This window comes from Panthera leo, chromosome E3 (assembly GCF_018350215.1).
Source record: "Panthera leo isolate Ple1 chromosome E3, P.leo_Ple1_pat1.1, whole genome shotgun sequence".
NCBI lineage: Eukaryota > Metazoa > Chordata > Mammalia > Carnivora > Felidae > Panthera > Panthera leo.
The window spans coordinates 28,785,944-28,812,565 of record NC_056694.1 but is presented as its reverse complement, the minus strand read 5'-3'; the positions used below and the strand labels follow the sequence as shown (position 1 = coordinate 28,812,565).

Sequence of the window (26,622 nt, the reverse complement as noted above, 5' to 3'; positions counted from 1 at the left end):
CCATGCTTTGTTAGTAAGATACCCACCCCGCCCCCCGAGTTTCTGGAAAGTAAAGACCCCTGTTCCAAACAGCTTTGTTATAACTGTGTCCAAAATACGTTCGTGCCTCTCTCAAGTTCATGCAAACACATACCGTGTCCACACAGGCACCCTCATAACAAGACTGTTCCATTTCATATTCAAGTTATCCACGCAGAAGCGAATCACAAGAGATTCTCACAAAAATGCGCTCAGGTCCACTCTCAGGATTCTGCACACTCCCCACAAAGATGGATCCATCGCCCACAGCTAGAGACGCGCTCACAAATCCCACTCAAAATCCAGCAGCCCGACGACAGATCACAAGCTGCGCACGGTGCCCAGGCCAGGCGTCACCACCGGCTCCAGCTGGGGCAGCGGCCTTGTTTTTACTTCCTTTGAGTTGGTTCTATTTTAGTTGTTGTTTTTGTTGTTCTTCTTAGAGTTATCATCTGCCCCCTTTTCTCCCTACCCAGCCCCCAAGCCCCCCCTCCCACCCCCATTGCGCATGCGTCCTGCATCCCTCCGCCTTCTGGGTACCAGTCCGCGCTCCCCGGCCCTGGCGGCGGAAGAGATGGAGCAGCGTCACGAGCGCCCGGCCCCTTAAAACGCTGCTGGCTGGAGCCGCCTCCCTCCCTGCAGCCCGCGGCGGGGATGGAGTAAAGGGGGACCCGTCGACCTGCCCGCGGGGATCAGCGATGGAGTTAAAGCAATCTTTGTCCACCCATCTGGAAACCGAGAAGCCTCTGAGGCGCTATGGGGCGGTGGAGCAGACGGCGTGGACCGCGGAGGGACTGGGGAGAAGTGAGTACTCGGCTGGAAGGGGGGCACAGTTGGGGAGCCGTGCGCCGGCGCTGGGGGTCGCGGGAGCGCGGGGAGGGCAGGGAGCGGACCAAGGGGAGCGCCCCCGCAGCGGGGCTTTCGGCGCGGGGGGCGGGGGGCGGTGGGATGCGCAGCGCGGCGCAGCGACGCGCTCTCCCGCGAACAAAAGGGGGACCCTCCGGCTGGGGCTTCGCCGGGAGGCTCGGGAAATCGCGAGGCAGCAAGCCGGGAGCCTGGGGCGGACTCGGTAGTCCCGGATCCGTTAGCTCGCAGCTGGTCTTGGAAAGTAGGGTCTTACCGCAGCCGAGAGAGGAGAGTCGGTTCCCCGCCCAGGATGCGCCAGGACGCTGGTAGCCGTTGGACCAACCTGGAAAGCGCCCACGTCCCTGGAGAGGGGGGAGTGTCCGCTGGGTTTCTGCCGTGTTTCTCCCCCCGGCGCGAGGTTCAGGGCACAGCTGAAATTCCCAGCGTTTATTCCCCCGCCTTGTCCTGGGTCGCGGGTGGGAGGGAAAGGGTTAGGGGAAGGTTAACCCTGTGCACACCCTTCCCCTTTCCCCCTTGACTCATTCAGTCTTTGGTGTGGGCACAATCCTAGAAGGCGCTTCTGAAACGGGCCGATATTATTTGCTGAGTCTCCCCACGGTGTTTTGGTGTCAACAACGTCTACAAACAAGCGAAGGGTGTTTTGTTTTTAATTAATAGGACGCAGTGGTTGAAACTCCTGCGTTCAAAGTATACAGGCAGCCGCAAGGGCTCCAGGGTCACCAGCCCTCCCTGCAAACCCGGGGCTCTTCCCGGTGCCCCTGCCCTTGCTTTGCTTGCCCAGCATGGTGCCTCCTGCCGGGCAGGGAAGGGCTTCTCACCCTTCTCAAGGACCCTCAGCTTCCTGCTTTGGCTCTGGGTAACCCTGCTCAGCTGTGTTGGACCAAGTATTGTGAATGTGCTCTTTTTTTTTTTTTTTTTTTTGACCGGGTAGAAGATCATGTGTGTGTGTGCATGCACGTGTGTGTGTGTGTGTGTGTGTGTGTGTGTGCCCTTTCACCATACCTGTCATTACAAATTCAGAAAATCTTCCTAGAATGGCTCAACTGTATTCTGGTTCTCAAGGGTTCAAGTTGAAATCACAGTCAAATGTCTTGCTGCACCTGGAACCCATAGTGTCCCAACCTCTTTCCTTTTCTTGCTCCTTTTAAAATCTGGGTCCTTCCTCCTGTTTCGGGCTTTGAAAACCCTTTGGCTTTGGTGCTTTGGCATGACACCAAGGCTGAGGGTCTCTGCTTCCCACAAGCTCAGGATAATTCCCACAATGGCTGCCTTTTATTGATAGATTGCCATGCAAGAACTTTAAAGGCACTGTCTCATTCAATCCCCCAACATCCTCCTGAGGTGACTATTATAACTTCCCTTCCATAGATGGAAAAACTGGGGCTTGCGAGGTTCTGTGACATTTAGACTTCAGAGCCAGGATCTGAACCCAGCTTTGTCAGACCCCAGAGCCCCTTTCTGCTTTTCACATGAGGGTTTATTGCTTTCCCAGTTTCGGGAAGATTTCTACATCTGTTGAGAGAGTCCCAGAACATATACGGTGATTTTACGAATATGTGGCCACCCTGTTGGTTTCTGGAGCTCTCAGTGGCCTTGAAAGAATGCCGGGTCCTCGCAGAGTAGAAGCTGTATTCAAATAAGCCCTGTGTTTGAATGCTGGCTCTGCCCCTGCTTGGCTATGTGAGTTTAGGCAGCCTTACTAAGCCTTACTCTGCCTCTGTTCTCTGCAATGGAGATGATAATAATACCTACTTTATAGCTGAACTGTGAATACTCAAGAAGATGTATGTAGCGCTCAAGGTAAGTGCTCAATACATGTTGGTTGCTCCGATTATTTTATTACTGCATCTGTAGAAAGCTCCTGCTTTCATTCTTTGCAAGGAACTCCACACAGCAGCACTCAGAACTCAAACTGCCGCGTCGGTCAGTTGCCTAATAATTCTCTTACAGCTCTTTATTTTCTCACTGTTTTACTGGGACAGTTTTCAAATGTACAGAAAAATTGCACTGAATCCCCAATTGATAGCATGTTAGCTCCTGAAATTTTTATCCTTCTGAATCTTAGGCTGCAAACTGTTAACAGCTGGGCAGAAAGGCTTTCTCATCTCCTGTGTTCCAAGCCATCAAAGACTCTGACTTTTGCTTCCTATTCACATACAAACCACAGTATCTCATCTCCTTTTCCCTGGATCCCCAAATCTGCTTCCTCCCGCCCTACCTATCCAAACTTGAAATCTTCTTAAGACACTGATCCAGGGTCCCCATTTTGATTCTTAAATCTGGGATCGTTACCTTTAAAGAGTTTTGACCTCTGAACTCTTGTCTGTACCCTGGCCTTTTTTGATCCAAGTAGCTTTTTTTTTTTTTAACTCCCTCTCAACTTCCCTGGGATCTATGGATTCATAACTATAACATCTGCGACCTCCATTTATTTATTAATGAAGTGTGAAAATTAGTGCTATTGATTCTGTGGAATAAATATTGCCAAGCCAACGTAAGTTGTAATGCATGAAATGCTGGTGGGGAAACAAGGGCCCATTAAAAAGAAGCTAAGCTTGGGGCACTTGGGTGGCTCAGTCGGTTAAGCGTCCGACTCCCACTCAGGTCATGATTTTGCAGTTTGTGAGTTCGAATGCCACGCTGGGCTCTGTGCTGACAGCTCAGAGCCTGGAGCCTGCTTTGGATTCTATGTCTCCCTCTTTCTGTCTCAGCCCCTCCCCCGCTTGCACTCTGTCTCTCTCTCTCTCTCAAAAATAAATAAACATTAAAAAATAAAAAGGAGCTGAGCTTGGGGTGCCTGGCTGGCTCAGTTGGTAGAGCATGCGACTCTCCATCTTGGGGTTATGAGCTCAAGCCCTGCGTTGGAAAAAGGAAGAAAGGATTGCAGAACCTGTCATTTTCAGTGTAGGTGGTATTAACTATCTTTAACTTGTTTAATAATGTTTATTTATTTATTTTGAGACACAGAGAGAGTACGAGCAGGGGAGGGGCAGAGAGAGAGAGAGAGAGAGAGAGAGAGAGAGAGAGAGAGTTCCAAGCAGGCTCCACGCTCAGCCCAGAGCCCGATGTGGGGCTCAGTCTCACGAACCAGGAGATCATGACCTGACCCGAAATCAAGAGTAGGAGGCTTAACCGACTGAGCTACCCAGGCACCCTATTTTAATTATTGTTTTTAGGTGGAAGATGTGTATAGTTTAGTAGCAAAGAATGAGAGTTTTGAAATCAGGTTAAATGGCTCCAAACCAGCTCTAACACTTTGTTGCTTTGACACCCTGGGAAATTGTTGAACCTCTCTGTGTGTCAGTTACCTCATCTGTAAAATGGAGATAGGTTGGTTCGAGATCTTGAGAGCTTCGCCGGGTGAAATTTGAAACTGGCCCCCCATACACGGAGACACAAGAAAGGGACCGTTCCCGATGGGTAGGTGGCAGGTGCAATAAACAAGAAAATGTATAGGTGGCTGTGAGAGGAGTAGACCTCTGTACCTGCTTGCCAGAATATTAAAAGTTTTTATAGAGGCCAGAACAGGGTTCAGTCACGTATACTTCCAGATGGTCTCCGTAGCTGTGTCCTTGGAGTGGCTCCAGCTGGGGGAATACTTGTACATTTCAAGGACAAGGGAGGGGGGTGAGGAGTCTCCACTTGCTCCCGGGCGGGCTCTTGGGTCAAATGGTGGTCATGTCCTCTCCATAACCTCCCCCAACAGGATAATAATTATAATGACCACTTGGGGCTGTCAGGAGGATTAAACGAGATAGTGTATATAATGCATTTAGCACAGAGCCTGGCACCCTGTAAGCGCTCAGTCAGTGCTGAATGGTCGTCATAACAGGACATGAGCGGATGGCGCCCGATAGCATTGGAGAAAATTATTCCAAGCTTACCAGTCAGTTCTTTCTTGGGTCCGTTGCTTTGTAAATTGCAGACAGTTGTGTATCTACCAGCTTCCTCCTCATGGGAATGCAGGAGGGAATGACTTTCGAACCCTCGAAAACCACCTGGCGTTTTTTCCTTCGAGAAGGATTCCAAGCAATTGCCCCTATCCACCTTAGACAGCATTTTTCCATTAGCAGTGAGGTATTGTTTTCTTTGTGTGTTTTTTTTTCTTTTTACTCAGTTGGAAAATGGATAGTGACATTTCATTGTGGTTAGATGTATAAAAATATTGCTTTCCACCAACTGTAATTAATTGAGGGAGACACAAAGACAAGGTGACTTTTGAAAAAGCATGGAGCTTTTTTAAAAAGCACAGTCGGCCGTGGTTGTAGCCATTTCTTGATAGATTTCAATGTACCATAAAGGGTGATGGAGATTTTGGACAGGGGAAATGTGGGGTTGGGGGGGAGGGTGGCACAGGATGGGAGGAAATGCCCTGAGAGGTAACAGCATTGCCAGAAGCACAGAGGTAGAAATAAAAGTGCTGAGGGTAGGGGATTGGAATAAAGTGGAAAACTCAATCACCAGAGGAGGTGACGATTGTTTAATAAAAGTCTTGCTAGTCTGGCTAGCAAGCAGATCGTTACACTGGCCAATGTCTCTGGTTTCATAAACAGTGTGGCGACTGAAATAATATGGATTGCCAGCAATCCACATAATCAATTTTTGGGAACAGTTTGTGTTCCTTTCATCTGTCTGATTAAATATGCTAATTTCATTATCTCCCATTTTATTTTGTTCTGGCGTTATTTCTAATTACAGAATAGTATGTGCACTTTATAAAAAATTCAAATTCATCTGAGATATAAAAGTGAAAAATGACTGTAATCTGCTCCCTACCCCCCCCCCCCCAACCATTTATTCATTCAATAAATAGGTATTGAGTGTTTTGTGAGTGCCAGGAGGTGTTCTAGGGGCTACGGATACAGCATCGAACAAGACAGACAAGGTTCCTGACCACAGGGAGCTTCTATTCAGGGAAGTGAAGGAGTCAGATAATACCTAGGCAAACAAATATTGTAGTTCAAATGGTAAGTGTCACGCAAATTAATAGGGGAGGGATTTTTCCATCTCATGGTCAGGAAATGCTTCTCTATGAAAGAGATATATTTGTAAATGTCATTGATCAAATGCAAAGGACCTTCCTACATTAGAGGAAGAGACAGACTAGAGGAAGAGACAGACGGCCAGGAAGGCTGGCACTCAGAGCGTCAGGGAAGAGAATGGAGATGGATCAGAGAGGAGCCACACTGGGTAGTTAGTGTCTTGTAGATTGTGGTTACAAAAAAAAAAAAAGTACAGAATTTATTCCCATTGCAGGAGAACTGGGGCAGAGTGTTAAGCAGGAAGCTAACATGAGCTGGGTTTTGATTTTCGAAGGTCACATCAGCTCCTGGATGGAGAATAAGACGACAGGGGGCAGGTGAGGGGCGTCAATGCAATTGTCCTTTGCTGTAGTCCTGAGTCTTTCCTAATCAATCCCATGTATCAGTGGTAGGAATTTCCTTGAGTGTGAAAGGTATGACAAGGGGTAGGGGCAGCTTGGGATGTCTTCCGGGGGTCCACGCTGCTGGTTAAGGTTTAGGAGATGCGACAGTCTCTGGGATATGCTGGATGGGCAGCGGACTGTGTAACTTGCCGTGGGAACTGTTGCCAGGAACGCGGGAGATTACGAACGTCCTAGTATCTAGTGTGTGCTTAGAACAAACCTAGTTATTTATGTTTCTTGTTTGTTCATACCATTGTTTCATTTTTGCATTTCCTTCTTTTTTTTTTTTTTTTAAATTTTTTTTTAATGTTTATTTATTTTTGAGACAGAGAGAGACAGAGCATGAACAGGGGAGGGGCAGAGAGAGAGGGAGACACAGAATCGGAAGCAGGCTCCAGGCTCTGAGCCATCAGCCCAGAGCCCGACGTGGGGCTCAAACTCACGGACCGCGAGATCGTGACCTGAGCCGAAGTCGGACGCTCAACCGACTGAGCCACCCAGGCGCCCCTGCATTTCCTTCTTAGGTGTTAACTGAAGGAAAAACTATTTGTGCCTGTTCTTGGTCTGATTCGTTATTAAAGACTTATTAATAATAATAGTAGTTAATGAGTTCTAGCTGTCAACTTGAGCTTATTCAATTCTTGCAATAACTCTATTAAGTCAGCTGGATTCTTTTTTTTTTTTTTTAATTTTTTTAAGTGTTTACTTATTTTTTACACACACACACACACACACACACACACACACACACACACAGTGTGAGTGGGGGAGGGGCAGAGAGAGAGGGAGATACAATCCGAAGCAGGCTCTAGACTCCAAGCTGTCAGCACAGAGCCCAACGCAGGGCTCGAACCCACAAACCGTGAGATCATGACCTGAGCTGACGTCGGAGGCTTAACCCACTGAGCCATCCAGGCACCCAGTCAGCTGGATTCTTATTCCCCTTTTACAGATGGGGACATCAAGGCTTCGGGAGTTAAGAAACTTGCCAAAGGTCACAAAGCTGGTATGTGGCTGGGCTGGAGCCTGATTTGAGCCCTCCGTGACTGTAAATGGTCCTCGCCAGTGTCTGTTATCCCTAGCACGGTGTTAGATGCCCCCACCCTTAAGAAGCTTACAGATTTGGGGAGTGTGGAGACACAGATGTAAGGAACAGCATGATTTGTAATGCCAGTAAAACGAAACAAACGCTCTGAAGGGACAGCGGGGAAACAAGAGGAAGAAGAGGTCAGCTCTTCCTGGGGGACCCCAGAGCGACAGCAAGGGGTGCTAGCTCTGGGCCTGAAGGCTAAGCAGGGTTTCCGTTGGTGACAAGAGGAGAGAAGGGCATTTCAGGTGAGCTCCCGGCCCCAGACAGGGAGGTGGAAATCCCAAGGGGCAGGGTCCATGCACTAGGGACCCTCCCTCCCCCCACCTTTTTCTTTCCCCTTGGCTCTTGCATCCTAGGGTTCAGGGTCTGCCTGGTTCACTGATGTGAATCATCTGCTACCTGGATGAGCCTGCGGGTTAGAGACCAGCACAGGCAGAGGCTCTTTGGCCTAGCCACTCAGGTCAGCGCTCCCAAAATCCCCAGGGGTGCTGACCATGCGGTGCCTTCACTCCTGCACTGGTCACTTCCTCACAGGCTTGAGCCCCTACTGTGTGCTACCTTCAGAGGTACGGAGAGGACAAAGACCCAGACCCCACCCTTATTTTTTTTTTAATTTTATTTTTCTTAATTTACATCCAAATTAGTTGGCATATACAGACCCCACCCTTAAAGAGCTCTCTGGCTGCCTGTGTTCCGGGCCTCCCTCTGCTACTTCTTGCCTTGTGATCTTCGACACGTCGCCTACCTTCCCTAGACCTTAGTTTCCTCCTCTGACAAATGGGAGTGTACTTAATACCGCGCATCTGTACACTTTGAAATACGCTTTGAAATGGATAAGATAGCATATTTTATATGTGTTTTGCCCCAATAAAAATTGTGTTATTAAATTGGTTTTAAAAAGCAAAATTAAAAGAGGTATATTTAATATACAGGTATATTCATATAACAGCACAAAACATATACTAAGTTTAAGTGGTAGCACCGAGGGATGGTTCTGGGGTCTCAGAGTAAAAGTGGTTCTTTTTTTTTCTTTTTATAAATTAAAAAAAAAAATGTTTATTTATTTTTGTGACAGCGAGAGAGCGGGGGAGGGGCAGAAAGAGAGGGAGACAGAAGATCCAAAATGGGCTCTGCATTGACAGCAGAGAGCCTGACGCGGGGCTCGAACCCACAAACCGTGAGATCACAACCTGAGCCGAAGTCGGACGCCCAACCGACTGAGCCACCCAGGCGCCCCAACAGTGGGTCTTGAAGTAGCCTGAAAAGATGAACAGTATCTCATCATTGATTCAGAGGAACAGCATTCCAGGCAGAGGGAACAGCCCCTGTGAAGAGACACAGACATGAGACAGCACCTGTGACCTAGGAACTGTATTAGTAATGCTTGCTAGGCTCTGAACGCCTGAGGGAGACCAGAGCAGAGCAGGAAGTGAGTGCCCTCGGCAATCCAGGGATAAGTCCATAGAAGGCTCGATGTAGAAGGCTCAACTCCCCATTGAGACAAAACTTTCCCGCAGGGTCCAAATGGGGCGGCTAAGGACCAGACTCCTAGAATACGTTTGTTTGAATGAATTAGAGTCAGACTTGCTAAAAATTTTTTTTTAATTACAATGCCTCTATATACAGGGACCATTAAAGGAGAAAAGAAAGAATTTTTCTAAGGGAAGTAGAAGGGAATGATTGTAACAAATACCATGCCCTGGGCACTTCCCGTGTGCCGGCTGCAAGAAACACCCCAGGATGTGAGGTACATGGAGATATTTTTGGCTTTTTACAGATGAAGAAACCGAGGCTCAGAGAGGTTAAGCGACTTGCCCAGTGTCACTCTGCTAATGGGTGTCAGAGCTGGAACTTGAACCCAAGCATCGTGACTCTGTCCTACTGCCTTCCTAGGATTGGTTGGGGCTGCCATTAATACAGGCAGATAAGGTCCATTAGTGTTTCTAGTACGTCTTCATGTTTCTTAGTATTGATTCTGTTCTCCGGCTGATTAATTTCCTTTTCCATTACACACTTGTCCCTTGGACACTCGAGGACTACATCTCACTACTTCCCAGGGCATTCAGGGTGAAAGGGGAGCGAATGTGGTGACTACAGAATGCATTCCTGGAAATTCAGCAGGAAGAGCGTTTCTGTGGCAAGGAAGAAGTGTAGCTTTTCCCAGACAAAGGCCTCCTTTGGGAGATCCGGAAAAACCTGGACACTTTAGGGGCAGAGTAGTGTGCTGTTTGGGAGTGGAGGCTTTGCCTCCATTTGAGTCCTGGCTTTAGGCCTCCTTAGCTGTGAGACTCTGGGCTGCTTACTTAACGTCTCTGAAGTTCAGTCTTGTCATCTATTTAATGGAGATCATAACAGGACCCGCCTCATAGGGTAATGGAGAAGATCCAAAGAGAAAATATGTGAAAGCCCTTGGCACAGAGCACACGGTAAATGGAGAGATGGTGTTGATAGAACAGGACATAAAGTGAGCCATGACTGGGTATATTTAGACAACCGGGGAGAAAGAGGGAAGCCACAGTGGGTGGACCAGCCTTGGAAAGGAATGGGGGCGACAAAGCGTGTGGCGGCTGCTGGAGGCATGCGTGACCTTGGCTGAGTCAGAGGAGTCATGAGGCGTGAGGTTGGTTGAGCAGGGTCACTAGACGTGGCCGGATGAAACATGACAGGTGTCTGAAGCAGGGCAAGGGATAGAGGTAAAGAAAGTAGCAGTTTAGGAAGACTTGTCTGGCAGTGGTTGTACCATGGCAGGGCAAGGACCGCGGGGGTAAGAAGACCAACCAGGAGGGTTCTGGAATCATCTGATCATGAGGTCACACGAGCTGGGATGTAAAGCAGTGGCAGTGGGTGTGGAGGAAGGGGCCAGGCAGATACCCTGAAGGGAGGAGACAGCAGCAGTTGATTACAGAGGGGGATGAGGAGGGGGGGTCTTGTAAGGGCAGGCCATGTGACAAGCAGGGAACAGCAGTATGGTTAGCCTGGGGTCGTAGGAATTAAATATATTGTAATCAGTCCTGCCCATTCTCACTTGGAGTAGGGCTTCAAGAGGTCCGGGGATTGTGGGTATGGGGAGAATAGTGACCCCCGACGTGTGTACAGCACTTTCTAATCTATATTTTTCCTGTTTTTTTTTCCATTTACTCTTTACAAGAAACAGCCAAGAGCTGGAACCGTCCTGCTCCTTTGGGTGTGGGTAAACAGGCGAAGGACTCACCCCAGGGAAGGGTACAGCCAGGAGGGACTGAACAAGGACCGAACAGTCCAGGCTGTCTGCACTAGAGCAGGGTTTCTAGGGGCATTTGTGTTTGAATGACCAACGAATGACTGCATTACAAATGGTAAGAAGTAGGTCTACATTCCATAACATCCAAACTGGAAAATGTGTGACGCTAATTATTCTGTTCATTTGAAATTCCCAAACAGGGAGATCTTTCATTCACCCATTTGTCCATCTATCCATTGATTCCCTCATCCATTCAGTACGTATTTACTTTTGGCCTCTTTATATGCCAATTATTGTGCTAAGCTCTTGAGAAAATGGTAGCGCTTTGAGTAAGATGTTTACGGTCCCTGCCTTTAAAAGGGATTTAAGGTCTACTAGCAAAAATGCAGCTACCATATGATCCAGCAACCCCACTTCTGGGTATAGACCCGAAGGGAATGAAGACAGGATGTTGAAGAGATCAGCCCCGCCATGTTCATTGCAGCATTATTCACAATAGCCAAGATATGGAGACAACCTACAGGTCCACCGATGGATGAATGGATAAAGAGTATATATATATATATATATATATATATATATAGAGAGAGAGAGAGAGAGAGAGAGAGAGAGAGAGAGCAAGCAATGTTATTTAACCAGGAGAAAGGAAGAAATCCTGCCATTTTCCATTTGTGACAACATGATGGTCCTTGAGGGCATGGTGATAAGTAAAAGAAATCAGACGATGTTGCATGATATCACTTATATGTGGAATCTAAAAAAAAAAAAAAAAAAAAGAAAAAGAATAAAAAGTCAAGCTCATAGAAACGTTCCTATGAGACCAGGGACGTGGTTGCTCAGGGGCTGGAGGATGATGGAAATAGATGTTAGTAGAAAGGGTACAAACTAGCGAGTTATAAGATGAGCAAGTTCTGAGGATCTGATGTAAAATGTGGTGACTACAGTTGATAATACTGTATCCTATCATTGAACATTTCTAAGAGAGGAGAACTAACATTTTCTCACACGTACAAGATAAATACGTGAGGTGATGGATGTGTTAATTACTAGGTAGTAGGAGTCCTTCCACAGGTATCCCTGTGACAAATCGTCACGATGTATACTTTAAAGATCTTACAGGGGCGCCTGGGTGGCTCAGTCTGTTGAGCATCCGACGTCAACTCAGGTCATGATCTCACAGCTTGTGGGTTCGAGCCCTATGTCGGGCTCTGCGCTGATAACTCAGTGTGGAGCCTGCTTCAGATTGTGTGTCTCTCTCTGCCCCTCCTCTGTTCGTGCTCTGTCTCTCTCAAAAATAAATAAGCCTAAAACAAAATTTAAAGGTCTTACAATGTTATCAGTCAATTATACCGCAACCAAGCTGAAAAAAGGGGGTCTACTGGGAGCAGTCCCTGTGTCCCATGATGCCAAACCAAAGGACCAAGAGATAATGTCCTTTAAGTTCTTCAGAAACAGGATTCAGCTCAATGTGCTGACCCAATGCCCTCTGAGCTCAATGTTGCCCAGAAATGAATTAAGTTGTTTTGCTATATGTGTATTTTTGAAAGCCCTTGAGAAGACGACTCCTAATAGGGTCAAACCACATTTTCTGGGCAAATCCGAGTGCAGTGCGATGATTCTGTCTCCGAGAACAACGACCACAGAAACCCTGGGTGTCATATTTGCTGCTCGGTGCTGAACACCTGGCATCTGCCAAACTGGCCAGCACCGAGAAGCCTCTCATTCAATCAATAGTTGCCGAACTAGGTGGCTGTTAATCCACAAAGACCGAGGTGCAAATGATTTAATAACCTTCGAAATCGTCAGACTAAAGAATCAAGCGAGCTGGAGTCTTGGTCTGAATTGCCTGTCCGTCTCCCGCTTGAGACCATTTGTTCCTGATACTGCAGTTAGATTAGCCGTGCTTTCCTGCTTTGAGGGAAAGAGGCAAGAATTTCGGATCGGATACAAAATAGCAGGAGTAGGTAAGGTTACTGGCGGACAAGGCCACGATGGGTGCAGGCTTGCTAGGTACTTTATACTTAAGCCGTATCTCCTTGACTGTTAGGATCCACAGAGGTGGGGGCACACTATTCATAGTCCCTCATGCCTTTCCGGAACAACAGAAACGTGGCCACATTAATTTTGTGCAGAGAACAGAGCCGTCTTAGATGCTGCTGGTAGAACTGTTGCGTGTTCCAGCCTTTCCGGATATTAAACTTTAAAATGCTCCTATGCTTTGACCTAGCGGTCTAGTCCTAGACTCCTGGGACTCCATCCGACAGAAATAAAAACACCAGCATACAAAGACCTATGTGCAAAAAAAAAATAAAATAAATAAAAAATAAAAAAATGACACTGGACACAAAAACAAAGCCCATCACTAGAAGGGCAGTTGCATGAATTATTGTTCATCCAGTGTGAAATGTGCTGGAGCCTTTCAAAAAGACAAAACGTAGAGCAAGAATTGTTGTCTTCAGGGGTAGGTTGAGGGAGGAAAATGCGATCCAGGAAGAGGTCTGTGAGCGGATCTAATTTTGGGAAAACAAAATTCTGTCTCCGTCTCTGTCTCTCTCTCTCTAGCACACAGAATACGTAGCATCCCCGTGTGCGTGCATGCGATCTTATTAGTAGGAGAACAACGTGGGAGGATGGAGAGTAAGTTGCTGCCATAGGCCACCTGGGCGAAGGGATTGGGGACAGGGCTGATGTGAGGGAAGGACGAGGAGGTGACAGTGGACAGCCGAGGAACAAAGAAAAAAGAATTCTTCACTCGAAAAAAGTCCTCCGATAATATTATCGTACTTAGATATTTGTGTTAAGGTATATATTTGTGGGATGGGGGAAGAGGCATGCTAACTTCAGGAACGTTAAAATGCTGGGGAGAGGGGTGTCTGGGTGTCTCGGTTGAGTGTCCGACTTGATTTCAGCTCAGGTCATGATCTCGCAGTTTGTGAGATCGAGCCCCGCATCAGGCTCCATGCTGGCCGTAAGGAGCCTGCTTGGGATTCTCTCTCGCCCTCTGCCCCTCCCCCATTTGTTGTCTCCCCCCCCCCCCCCCCCCCCCGCCCCGGCCCCTGCCCAAGATAAATACACTTAAGAAAAAAAAGGTTGGGGAGAAATGTCCTCAGGATTGAGGAGATAGAGTTTTATCTGATTCAACCCTCACTACAACCCTGTAAGATGAAGCACTGTGCGTGTGTGTGTGTGTGTGTGTGTGTGTGTAGCAGAGGGATGGAAATCTTGCCCCATTAGTCCATAGAGAAGGGATTTGAATCTAGACTGGTTAAAAAGTTCATGCCTTTCCCTCTACAATTATTTGTAAATTTCCAAATATGTTAAATTCCATTGGCATTTCATATTTTTTTTAGAAAGGAAAGACATCTGCAATGGTTTGTGGAGCCTTATTTTAAGAATCTGGGTCATTGCAGTGTGGACCATGTTCCTTTAGATCTTCTCTCTTTGTGCTTCCCAGTTTCCCCTGGTGGTCTCCAGGGCTGAGAAGTGAAACCACTCACTCCCCATAATCCTGGTCTCAGAGAGAAATTTGGGAAAGACACAATAATCACCAGAGGAAGAGACATACCAGTATTTCCTTAACTCATGTTTTTCTTCCTGTGTTTAGTCTGCTCAGGTTGCTATAACAAAGACCATAAACTGGGCAGTTTTTTTTTTTATTTTTTTTTAACGTTTATTTATTTTTGAGACAGAGAGAGACAGAGCATGAACAGGTGAGGAGCAGAGAGAGAGGGAGACACAGAATCTGAAACAGGCTCCAGGCTCTGAGCTGTCAGCACAGAGCCCGATGCGGGGCTCGAACTCACGGACCGTGAGATCATGACCTGAGCCGAAGTCGGACGCTAACCGACCAAGCCACCCAGCCTAAACTGGGCAGTTTTTATAACTCTTATTTTATTTTATTTTATTTTATTTTATTTTATTTTATTTTATTTTATTTTATTTTAGAGAGAGCACGTAGAGGGGGAGAGGAGCAGAGGAAGAGAGAGAGAGAGCGAGAGAGACAGAGACAGAGACAGAGAAAGAAGCTTAAACGGGTTCCATGCTGAGCAATCCCACCACCCTGGGATCACGACCTGAGCCGAAATCAAGAGTCGGATGCTCAACCGACTAAGCCACCCAGGCGCCCCTACCTGGGTGGCTTTTAAAATACAGAAACTTGGGACACCTGGGTGGCTGAGTTGGTTAAGGATCCAACTCTGAATTTCAGCTCAGGTCATGGTCTCACAGTTTATGAGTTCGAGCCCTGCACCAGGCTGCAAGCGCCCTGAGGGTTAGCTTTTTAATATTGGATTTGGGGGAGGGGGAACGTAAACATTCAATCTATAGCACCATCCTTAGCCCTGGAAGGAATGAAGACAGCTGAAAACTAGACATTTGTCCAGGCCCCACTCTGGGGGCGAAATGCTTTTAGCAGGTAGCTCTTAAAAGGTGGCCATCATTCTGACAAGGAACCAAAGTTATTCCTGCTTTGGTTCTATTTGGTTCTTCTGTGCCCAGCACAGCAGGTGAGACCATTTTGCCCCCTAGGTGTTTGCAGTGCTGTGTTAATGCTGGAGACCTGCCGCCCACCGCAGGATCCATCTGTCTTCATCCTGTTTAAATAGACATAGGCAAGGCGTCCCCGGAGCACATCCTGGTGGTTAAATCTGGTGCAAACGCCATCTGTAAAGAGCGGTTCAGCCCTGGGCCCAGGGCGGCCGGGCTGGGTTGCAAGAGCTAAGAGGTCTGCTTTCTTAGGGATCAGCTTTACCTTAGAGCAGGGTTTTATGATTTCCCAAATGCTTAGCCAGGACTAGGTTAGCTTTATGTGTCTTCCTTCTCTATTGAGATTTTTCTTTTCTTTTCTTTTTTCTTGTTTCTTGTTTCTTTTTTCTTTTCTCTTCTTTTCTTTTCTTTTCTTTTCTCTCTTCTCTTCTCTTCTTGTCTTTTCTTAACTGAGGTAGAACTCACATACCATAAAATTAACCCTTCACCATTTGGAATAGACAAGTCAGTGGCATTTAGTACATTCAGTCTTGGGCAAGCATCACCTCTATGCACTTGCAAGAAACCCAGTACCCATTCAACAGTCCCTTCCCACGCACCCCTTCCCCTAGTCCCTGGCAACTACTTTTTGTCTCTACAGATTTACCTATTCTGGGTGTTTTCTACTATATGGAACCTGGCTTCTTTCACTGAGCGTAGTGATTTTTTTTTAAATGTTTATTTATGTTTGAGAGAGAGCAAGTGGGGGAGGGGCAGAGAGGGGGGCATGGAGGATCTGAAGCAGGCTCTGCTCTGACAACAGAGAGCCCAGTGCGGGGCTCGAACTCTTGAACCTCAAGATCATGACCTGAGGCGAAGTCAGACGCTTAACCGACTGAGCCCGCAGGTGCCCTGAGTGTAGTGTTTAAAAAAATTTTTTTTAAGGTTCATTTTCTTCTTGAGAGACAGAGAAGGAGTAGGGCAGGGTCAGAGAGAGGAGACACAGAATCCGAAGCAGACTCCAGGCTCTGAGCTGTCAGCACAGAGCCCGATGTGTGTCATGAACTGTGACATCATGACCTGAGCTGAAGTTGGACGCTTTTAAGCGAGTGAGCCACCTACACAAGTGGAGTGTTCTTAAGGCTCATCCACTTTGTAGCAGATGTCAATGCTTTATTCCTTTTCATGGCTAAATAATATTCCATTTATGAATATACCACATTTTGTTTATTCACTCATCACTTGATGGACAGTTGGGTTGTTTCCACCTTTTGGCTATTATGAATCACGCTGCTGTCAACATTTATGAGCAGTATTTGCTTGTTTGTCTTTGGGGTATGTACGTAGGAGTGATATTGTCAAACCAGGGGGTAATTCTGCATTTGGTTTTTTGAAGAAGGTACAGGGACTTGTGGCTTCCCCACTCTGTGGCAGTTTGTCTCTGTGCTGGCCCTTTTCTTCATCCTGCCTTCCCTTCAAGTTTATAATTTCAAGTGCGGAGAAGGAGCGTCTGGGAATGTGGTATCTTGTGGTCATGAAATGTAGGGATTCCTAACTAGGGGTCGGGCTTTTTGGGTTCAGAGCCCATCCCTCTCTCTTACCAACCGGTTGATCTTGGTCTAGTTGTGTGACCTCTCTGGGTCTTCACTGACTCTTCTGTAGGGAGAATAGTAATAATTGCCACCTCACGAGGGCGTGTCGAGGAGTAAGCGTGAGTAGGTGTGTCAAGGGCTTAGCACAGCGAGTAGCACAGAGTGGTTGCGTGAGGACAGGTTAGCGATGGGATTACTATAAACAGCTGCCTTAGTCTGCTCAGGCAGTCATAACAAAATACCATAGCCAGGATGGCTTAAACAACACGCATTTATGTGTCGCAGCTCTGGAACCTGCAGAGTCCAAGATCAAGGTGCTGGTGAGGTAGGGTTCATTCCGAGGCTTCTTCTCTCGGCTTGCAGGAGGCCACCTTTTTTCTCTGTGCTCACGTGACCGCTTCTTTGTGCAAGTGCATAGGTAGAAAGCGGGGGGGGGGGGTGCTCTGATGTCTCTTCTAACAAGGACACTAATCCTCTCTGCTCAGGGCCCCATCCTTATGACCTCATCACACCTAACTGCCTCCTTATAGGCCCTACTTCCAAAGACAGTCACACCGAGGGTTAAGGCTTCCGCATTGGAATTTTGGGGGACAATTAAGTCCATAGCAATAGACTTCTTATTTGGGATTGAGCGTGATGTTTTAGCATCCTGATGTCTTAGGGCTGGAAGGAAATTTGTGGAGTCCATTTGTCCACGATTTCTCAACCTTAGCCTGTTGACATTGACATCGGGGCTGGATCACGCTGACCTGTGGGGGCTGGCCTGTGCATTGTAGGATGGTAACATTTCTGGCCTCTGCCCACCAGGTGCCAATGGTACCACCACCACCCCCTTACTCCTGCCCAGTTGTGACAACCGTAGATATCTCCAGATATTGTCAAATGTTCAGTAGAGGGGCAAACTTGTCCCCAGCTGAGAAGCACTGATCAGGCCTAATTCTTTTTTGATACAGGTACTCTAGTTTTGTGATGTGGGGGAGTCTGGAGTTTTTCTATGCCATCTCTGCCCTTGGTCCCTAGGTTTCTGCCCTTGGTCCCTAGGTTTCTGCCCTTGGTCCCTAGGTTTCTGCCCTCTTTTTCTCCAGATGTCTCACAGCTGTCTATTCACACACACAAAGCATTGTCGATAGGCACCGTCTTGGATATGAAGATTAAGCCAAGAGAAACCCGATTATGAACTCCCTGAAGCATAAAGAAATCTCCCCATGCAGAATGGATTTGATTTTCCTCAAGGCATTCATGCCTGGGAAGACTTCTGTTTACCACAACCTGAAGTGAAGAAGAAATTGTCACTTTCACTTATAACAAAGAAAATGTTTCAGGTGGATAAATAGACATACTCCTTCCAACAACAGCCCTTGACTCTGCTACCAGAACGAGGGGGATTTATGTCAGTCCGGAGAACGTTGGCTCCAAGTTTTCTCCTGAAAACTGTGTCCAGGGACTGACCATTTTTTCTTTGTCAGCACCTCAAAGGGTGCATAGACAGTAATGAAAGGGACCAAGAAAATGGAGTGCGCTGGGTGGCAGATGACATCTCCATTCTTGTGAGCTGACATGAGCACTTCTTTTAGCTGGGTGAGGGAGGACACAGAATGCTTAGTTCTTTTAAGGTTCTTGATGAATTTCTTAGTATATAGAAGTATACTAACAGGTGCGTGGGTGGCTCAGCTGGTTAAGCATCCGACTCTTGGTTTAGGCTCAGGTCATGATCTCACAGTTTGTGAGTTCGAGCCCTGTGTTGGGCTCTGCCCTGACAGCATGGAGCCTGCTTGGGATTCTCTCTCTCTTCCTTCTCTGCCCCTCCCTTGCCCACGCTTGCTCTCTCTCCCTCTCTCCCTAAATAAATAAATAAACAAAAACTAAAAAAAAAGTCTACTAGGAAATCAAATATTCCTGATGATTCAGGTGTCTCCTCCTCCTTTTAAGAAAGACCGTGTGTGTTTACGTCTGCCTATGTTTATGTTCAATTGATTCTACTGCTTGTATAGGGCACAGGATAAAAATTGTTATTTCTGGAGATAGTCTAGTTCTGTGTGATTCTCAACTCTGGCTGCACATTAGAACCGCACCCCCCCCCCCCGCCCCCGTACCTTTTAATACAGTTAACCCATTTCCCCACCTCCCTTTTTAATGGACTAGAAGCCCCTACCCCAGAGGGATGGTGATTTTTCCAGGTGCTCAAGCTGGGCAGATGCCAAAGTACTACTTGGACCCATTTGTCCTGTATATCCGAAAGGAGGTCAGTAAATAAGACTTCCCTTCCTAATAAAGGACTTCCTCTGTTGGACCCTGATGGCCACCACCTGAAAACTCTCAGCAAAATAAATGATTAAATCCTAAATTGTAAATCTGTTGTTGCTCTTGGGGAAACAACTCAACCCATGAGTCCTGTTGCCCTAGATGTGGCATCTATTCTGAATGCAAAAGATACTATTGCTATTATGATTAGCAGTCGTATTCAAACATTTGGCCCGGCTAGAGAGATGCATAACCTGTGTTAGGTAGCCCGGCCTCACCATTAACGTAACTCCCTTTCTGCAACACAGTAAACTGTGTTTAGAAAAGATAATTGCCCACTGGCTGATGTGTTTCTCAGCTTGCTACTCTATGACAACATGGCTGTTCTGGTGCAGGAGAAATTCACTCGTGGTTCTAATGGGGTGGGAGGCAAGAGACAAGGCATATTTGAGGGAATATGGAAAAACGTTGATGTATCTTTCTCTGTTACGGTTAAGGTTAAAAGATGCTTTTCAGGAAAAGGTAAAATCGTGACTCTCCCGATGATATACAAATAAACACATGTTAAAGATTTGTATTCTGCTCAGTGAGGGCACCAACTCGATGTTATAACCAATTCCACAGAATCTGAAGAATATTCTGATTTGTGGAGCAGGGATATTGAAATGAAGGGGTAAATGAAAGTAAAACTGAGTTTTCCCTCAAGGAGAGAGAAGTCAGTGGGATCTCTACCAGCTGGGCATGGATTTCCTTGTGCACAAGAATTATTTTTGCCTCATTATACCACTCTCACAGAGTTGTAAGACAGCTCAAAGACAAGGAAAGACTAGAATCAGGTAACCTGGAGAGGTGACCTCTAGAGGCATAATCTTCCATGGAAATACTTTTTCCCCCCAAAATGACCTACACGCTCTCCTGAAGAGGTAGCGATGAGACTCCAGGAATTGAATTAACCAGTTTTTCCAGCACAAAGAAAGCTACGAGTTTTCAAGAGCGACAGGGAAATCATCCTTCAGAGCAGAAAATGATTTCAAATGAAACCTGGTCTAGTCAAAGTCTGTACTTGAAAACGTGGAGTCCAAGGGGGACTGAAGAATGAGTGAGAACCCAGTCTATTAATTATCCAGAGGTTTCTCTCTCGATGCTGTCAAGATGTAATAAACATCCAGATGTTCAGCTTGATTGAAGCTGAGCGGCGGGTAAATCTTGTAGTTGTCACTTAGCTGCTCTGCAAACTAAAATGACTCTCTCTCTCTCTCTCATATTTAAGATCAGAGTCATTACCATACATCCTGGGGTTGATATCTACCAACGCTGCCTGGTTAACAGATCTTCCTTTCAAAGAAGAGGCTGTTAAACACAGGAATCGGCACCCACTAGGAATTCAGTACGTGTTAGCTGAATTGTATCGATGTATTTGATTCCTAAGCAACTGAAGAACGTTGCTGCACCTCCTGAGGAGGTAGGGAGACTGGGCAAGACGCTAACAAGCTTCTAAAAATGGCCTTGAGAGAGAAATTACTTTGGCCTCTGTGCGGTTGGAATCGGGTATCTAGATTTACAGTATTTACTCAGCTGTCATTTCTATTATCTAAAAATAAAGCAAAGCAGCTTGAAGTTGGCGAGCGAGTCTAAACCCCTTGGTGTTCGATTACTTACTAGGTTGACATACGCGGCTGTTTGGTGTATAAAGATCTGGAGACTCCGCACAGAGGCATATCGGAGGCAGGATTTAAAGATAGAAATGCATGGAGCCATTTGCCTTTTTGCCGCATTTATAAAATCAGCCATCTGGATGCTCAGTGTCCAATAACGTGATCTCTCGTATGACCGTAAGCCTTTTCTCAAAGGCAGCTTTTTCTAAGCGGAGACATAGCAGCTGTTAATGGGTTTTCTAAGAAAAAGGGAGGACTCGGGTCGATATGTTTGGAAATTGCTGGGTGAAATTTAGTGACGCACACTTGTTGATGGTAGGGGTCCTTACTAGGCCAAGGCACGTTGTGAATTTCAAAGGTGTGTGAGACCTGCCTCGGAGCTGGTCTCTTGCCCTTGCTTCTGCCGGCTGTGCTGTTGACCAGAATTTTCATCACTGTCTTTTTGGCTTATCTCTCCCTTTCCCCAAAATGTCCCATTGATACTGACTCCAACTACAAATTTCTCTATCGTATTTTGTTGGTTGTCTTCATTTTTTAATTGAAGTATAATACCCTCTGCCTGGTCTTCCCCACTTTCCATAATCCACACCTTCTCTCCCTCTCCATAGACTCATTTCCCTCTGTGCTCTACAATGCACCTCTGATCTGGGTATCGGTCTCCTTCACATCCTCTTCTGTGAAACGGGGATAACATGTACCTACCTGATAACAATTACGGAGAACATTCAATGAAGATAGTACCTGTGGGGCACTGGACACAGTGCCCAGCACATGAGAAGGGCTTGATCATAGTAACTGCTGTTATTGCTGTCGACGTCATTGTTCCCCCTTTCTTTGTGACATGCCACCCTCTCTTCTCTGCTTAAGCTTGATCCTACCTTTCCTTGGTGGCAGGTTCATTGACACCTCCCCACCCGCCCCCCGCATCCTTCACTCCTTTTATGTGATATGCACAGCTGACCCCTGCCCCTTATGCAAAGGACAGTGCAAACGTAGCTCCAAGTTCCCAACCAGATTATTGTCTCCAAGCCCCACCTACAGAGAAATATAGGCATTGCCAAAGGTTCAAGGCTCCAGAAGCCACCACTCGTTCTAGCTCACCTCCCATGAAGAATTTCTTCCATTTCTGACCTCCTGTTACACTTTCCATCCTGGGTCCTGGATCTGGTTTAGTGATATGGGGACTGCCTCGCGCAGTCGATCATAAGCTCCTTTAGAGCAGGGACAAAGCCTAAACTCTATTTTAATCTCCCTCTAGTGTTTAGGACAGGGGTTGGCACACTTTTTCTGGGCAGGCCTTAAAAAGGAGAGCCCCCCCTGCCCCCGACACCTATAAAGCTCCAGGTAAGTAATAAGTAAGTAAATAAAAATCCAGGTGGTAGAAAATTCGAGCTGAATCAGCACCCCCTTCCCCGTTTTCATCCCTGAGCCACAGTGCTCAAGATTCAAATACCCAAGCAGAGGACAGAGACAAAAACCTCTGAGTTAACCAGAGTCCATTCTGTTGCTTGAAAACAATCCTGCCTCCTGTGTGTGAAAACTCCCTAGGCGCCGGACCCCATGAACTTCCCCACATCCCAGTGCCTCCTCCCACTACTGACCTTCACAACCACTCTCAGGCAGTGGGCCCTCCCCAGTCACGGGACAAGCTCTGTGAGCAAACAGCGGCTGAACGGGGGTTGGGGGAAACCAAGCTGAGGTCAAAGCCTCGAACATGTCTGTCGGTCCAGCTGGATCGGAACCCAACCTGGGGCGAGGGAGGGTGGGGCATCGCGAAGGCCAGCCCCAGCAGACAGCATTCGACGAGTGAGGTGTTCTCTCTCAAGGCAATGCAGTAAAGGTGCGTGACCAGAGAAAGGACGGCAGGTTCCTACAGAGCAAAATCCCTCAGTCCCCCTGCAGGTGCCCCACGAAGGGGTGAGACTGTTTTTCCCCTCTCCCATAAAAATAACCAGCTTCTTTATTCTGCAGGTAAGAGGATAAATGCGCATACGTTTTTAAAACTAGATCACCAGTTGATTAGAAAGGGATACGTAACTCAGGAACGGCCAGATGGAAGAAATGCGTAGGGCAAGGTATGGGGGGCGGGGGGGAAGGGTGGTGAGTTTGCAGATGTGTCTCCCTCTTTATGGGAGCTTCATCACGTAGGCATGGTTGAGTCATGATCTTTTTAATTAAAAAATACTGGAGATGATCAAAGGATGCAACCCAACCGTCACTTAAAATAATCCCACCACCCTCAGATAACCGCTGAGCACATCCTTATCCAGATGTCCCTTTGTCCTTCCTCTCCTTCCCCTTTTCGCCCCCCTACCCGTCCTTCTCCTCCTCCTCTGAATCACGCTTCTCGCCGAGAGACAAATCACATGTCGGAATCTGGTCCCTTTTCTCATGCACTTCCACTGTTTTAGGGGACACCCCCCCCCCCTTGCCTAGGGACAGAACAGAGGGTTCTTTTCCTTTCTAGTGTCTGGACGAAGGAAGTCTTAAAGAGCTGCATGCAGCCCAGAGCAGGTGGAGAAGTGGCAGCTTAAGAGAAAATAACGCTTGACAAATTAGACGGAACACGTATACTCTGAACCAACAGTAACGGGAATGGGATGTAACAGAAAGTCTAACTTGATCCAGTAAACACACGTTTTGGTTCTTTTTGTGCACACGGCTTGCTGGGCACCGGGAGGGGGAAGGAAACCGAGGCGAGTGAGGCAGAGTTGCTTCGTTCAAGAAGCTCGCTTTTTAGGAGGGGAGACAATGACACGCAACGGCTCACGCCAACCTGCGGTACCTGCACAAGCCAAGCGCTGGGGGGACACAGCCCCTGATACGCAGCCGACTCGTTTGTTCTGATCCATGTTCATTTCGGAGCAGGGTGTCCTGTCTGTCTTGCATTCTGTCCTCACCTGGATCCCCCCCCCTTCCAGTTCCTTGCTTTGCTCTCAGTTCCCGGGGAGGGGAGCCCGTTCTCCTGGGTGCCTTTGCTTGGATTCTCCCCTTTCTCACCTGGCAAACTCCTCCTTCTCACGCTTTTAGGTCTCAACTAGAAATTCGCCGCAAAAGGCCTTCCTCGGTCTCCTCCTGCAGGCTCGGAGCTCTTTCATCTTGCCACAGTTTTCTTCCTATCACGTGGTTACTGTTTCCCCTTAATTCTGTTACAGAAGGGATCACACCTGTTTTATTTGCCCTGCACTCGGCAAGTGCTCAATTAATATCTGCTATATGAGGGGCACCTGGGTGGCTCAGTCGGTTAAGCATCCGACTTTGGCCTAGGTCATGATCTCACGGTTCCCGTGAGTTCGAGCCCCGCATCAGGCTCTGTGCTGACAGCTTGGATCCTGGAGCCTGCTTCGGATTCTGTGTCTCCCTCTCTCTCTGCCCCTCCTCTGCTCATGCTCTGTGTCTCTCTCTCAAAAGTAAAGAAACATTAAAAAAATATATCTGCTGAATGAATAAAAAAATAAATGTGTCCAATGTGAGAAGACTCTTGTTGAAAAACAAAATTCAACTGAATAAATTTTAAACATTGTTTTTTTTCAAAGTTTATTTATTTTGAGAGAGAGAGAGAGAGGGAGAGAGAGAATCCCAAGCAGGCTCTGCACCATCAGCAGGAAGCCTGGTACAGGTCTTGAACTCACAAACCTTGAGATCATGACCTGAGCCAAAACCAACAGTTGGACGCTTAAGCCACTGAGCCACCCAGGTGCCCCTCAACTGAGTAAATTTTAAAGATCTTACTGGCTTTCGTCAACGGTTCATGAATTGGGCAACAACCAATCTGGTAGGTAGAAGGGAGCTCTGAAGAGCGGTACAGGGCAAGAGACTTTGTAGCCAGAGGGAGCAGGAAGAGGGAAGCTGTACTAGGCAAAAAAGCAGGTTGGTTACGGCCAGCTGCTTACTATCTTTCAGGGGATGGCACGGGTTTATCAGGCAGGTGAGGTAACTCATCTGACCAGGCAATTCCTGACTGACTGGTTTAAGGTTCCATTTCTGGGAGAGCCAGAACTGCAATTAAGTCTTCGTTTGGCGATGTGGGGCTTGGCATGAGTGATTCCGTGTCGGGGCTGCCGTTTAGTTTCTAACACACTCTAATGAGAAAAGGGAGCTGAGGCCGGGTGTCCTGATGCAGACGGGGTGGCTCTTACTTACCAAGGAGAGACGCGAAGGCAGTGTGGGAGGCTGGGCTGGGCCTGTAACAGAAAAAAAGAACATTAATGGGAAAACTAGTAAATTCGAATCAAGCCTGTGGTTTAATGAATAGTATCGTACCACTGTTAATGCTTCATTTTGACAAATGCACCATCGTTCTAGAAGATGTGAATCTTGGGGGAAATTGGGTGAAGGGAACACGGGAACCCCCTGCACTATGATGGCAACTTTTCTGCAAATCTGAAATTATTCCAAGGTAAACATTTTATTTTAAGAAGGGAGGGAGATGAGAAGAAGCCACGAACTCAGCCCGCAGATCTGGTCAGTGGGGCAGAAGCTGTCTGATTAAAAGAATGAATATTAATGTCCTTTTCTGACCTTTGTTGAAATCTCCTTCCAGAATGCTGCGATAACTTGTGGCTTTCTGTTTCTGGCTCTCTGACACTCAATCCAGAAAGGCTTTTCTGTGGCTAGTAAACTCACTCATGTTTTGGGGATATGGGGTCACAGACCAGAAGCCACAGGGACCCCATGGATCTTTTCTGTTCCCTTTGGGCAGCCACATATGAGGTGTCACTCACTTTCTTTTTTTTTTTTTTTTTTTTTTTTATTATTTTTTAAAAAAAATTTTTTTTTAACGTTTATTTATTTTTGAGACAGAGAGAGACAGAGCATGAACGGGGGAGGGTCAGAGAGAGAGGGAGACACAGAATCGGAAGCAGGCTCCAGGCTCTGAGCCATCAGCCCAGAGCCCGACGCGGGGCTCGAACTCACGGACCATGAGATCGTGACCTGAGCTGAAGTCAGAGGCTTAACCGACTGAGCCACCCAGGCGCCCCTGTCACTCACTTTCAAGTCTGGAAGTGAGCAAACAAAAAAGTCGACCACATTCAACAACGTGAGGAAAAATACTAAAACTTTTTTCTTCCCCTGTGCCAAGTGTTATTACCTGATTTTGTATTTTCAAGAGAAATATCGGGTCCACCCTCCATTTTTAATCACAGTTTTAAAAAATATTTATTTAGTTTTGAGAGAGAGAGAGAGCATGAGCAGGGGAGGGACAGAGAGAGTGGGGGACAGAGGATCCGAGGCAGGCTCTATGCTGGAAGCAGCGAGCCCGTCGCTGGGCTCAAACTCACGAATGATGAGATCATGACCAGAGCCAAAGTCAGACGCTTAACCCACTGAGCCACCCAGGTGTCCCTAATCACAGATTAAAAAGAAAATTTTTTTTAATGTTTATTTCTGAGAGAGAGACAGAGAGAGAGGGAGGGAGAGAGAGAGAGAATGAGCAGGGGAAGGGCAGAGAGAGAGGGAGACCCAGAATCCGAAACAGGCTCCAGGCTCCGAGCTGTCAGCACAGAGCCCGATATAGGGCTTGAACCCACAGGCCGTGAGATCATGGCCTGAGCTGAAGTCAGACACTCAACCGACTGAGCCACCCAGGCACCCCTAATCACAGTTTTTTTTTTTTTTTTTTAAGAAGTTTGAAATTCTCTAAATCTTAAAGCCTGGCTTGATGTTAATTGCATAATGACCAACCCTGTTTTTCTAATACTCGCAGCGCACCTCAATTCAGTCTAGGACATTTGTTAAGGTTCTAATGAGTGTATGGCATCATGGCAGAGGTCATCTAAAATATGTGAAATCCTGCATCTAGGACCAAATAATTTCCAGTGTCATAGAAGAGGGTCTTTTGTGATCTCAAGAGTGTTTTAGAAGCCTCAACAAAATGAGCTTGCAAGATTAACTCCTTTACATTGCAATGATAAACGCATGTTGTAGAATTGTTGAATCATAGTGTCAAAACTTATGACTCATTCTGTTAATGCCTAGCTGATTTTTTCTTCTATTTTCCAACTTGTAATCATTACAAGCCTAGCCATGGCCAATAATTAAATATTAAC

General features: G+C 46.9%; 1 protein-coding gene across 1 annotated transcript in view; it reads left to right on the top strand.

The window, feature by feature from the left end:
- The first annotated feature begins 619 nt into the window (after positions 1 to 619).
- Positions 620 to 26,622, top strand: part of BMERB1 (bMERB domain containing 1) — a 122,193-nt gene continuing 96,190 nt past the window's right edge. Inside the window, exon 1 of the mRNA XM_042922616.1 lies at positions 620 to 822. Within this exon, the coding sequence (XP_042778550.1) occupies positions 717 to 822 (106 nt within the window). The 5' untranslated portion in view covers positions 620 to 716. The remainder of the gene's footprint in view (positions 823 to 26,622) is intronic.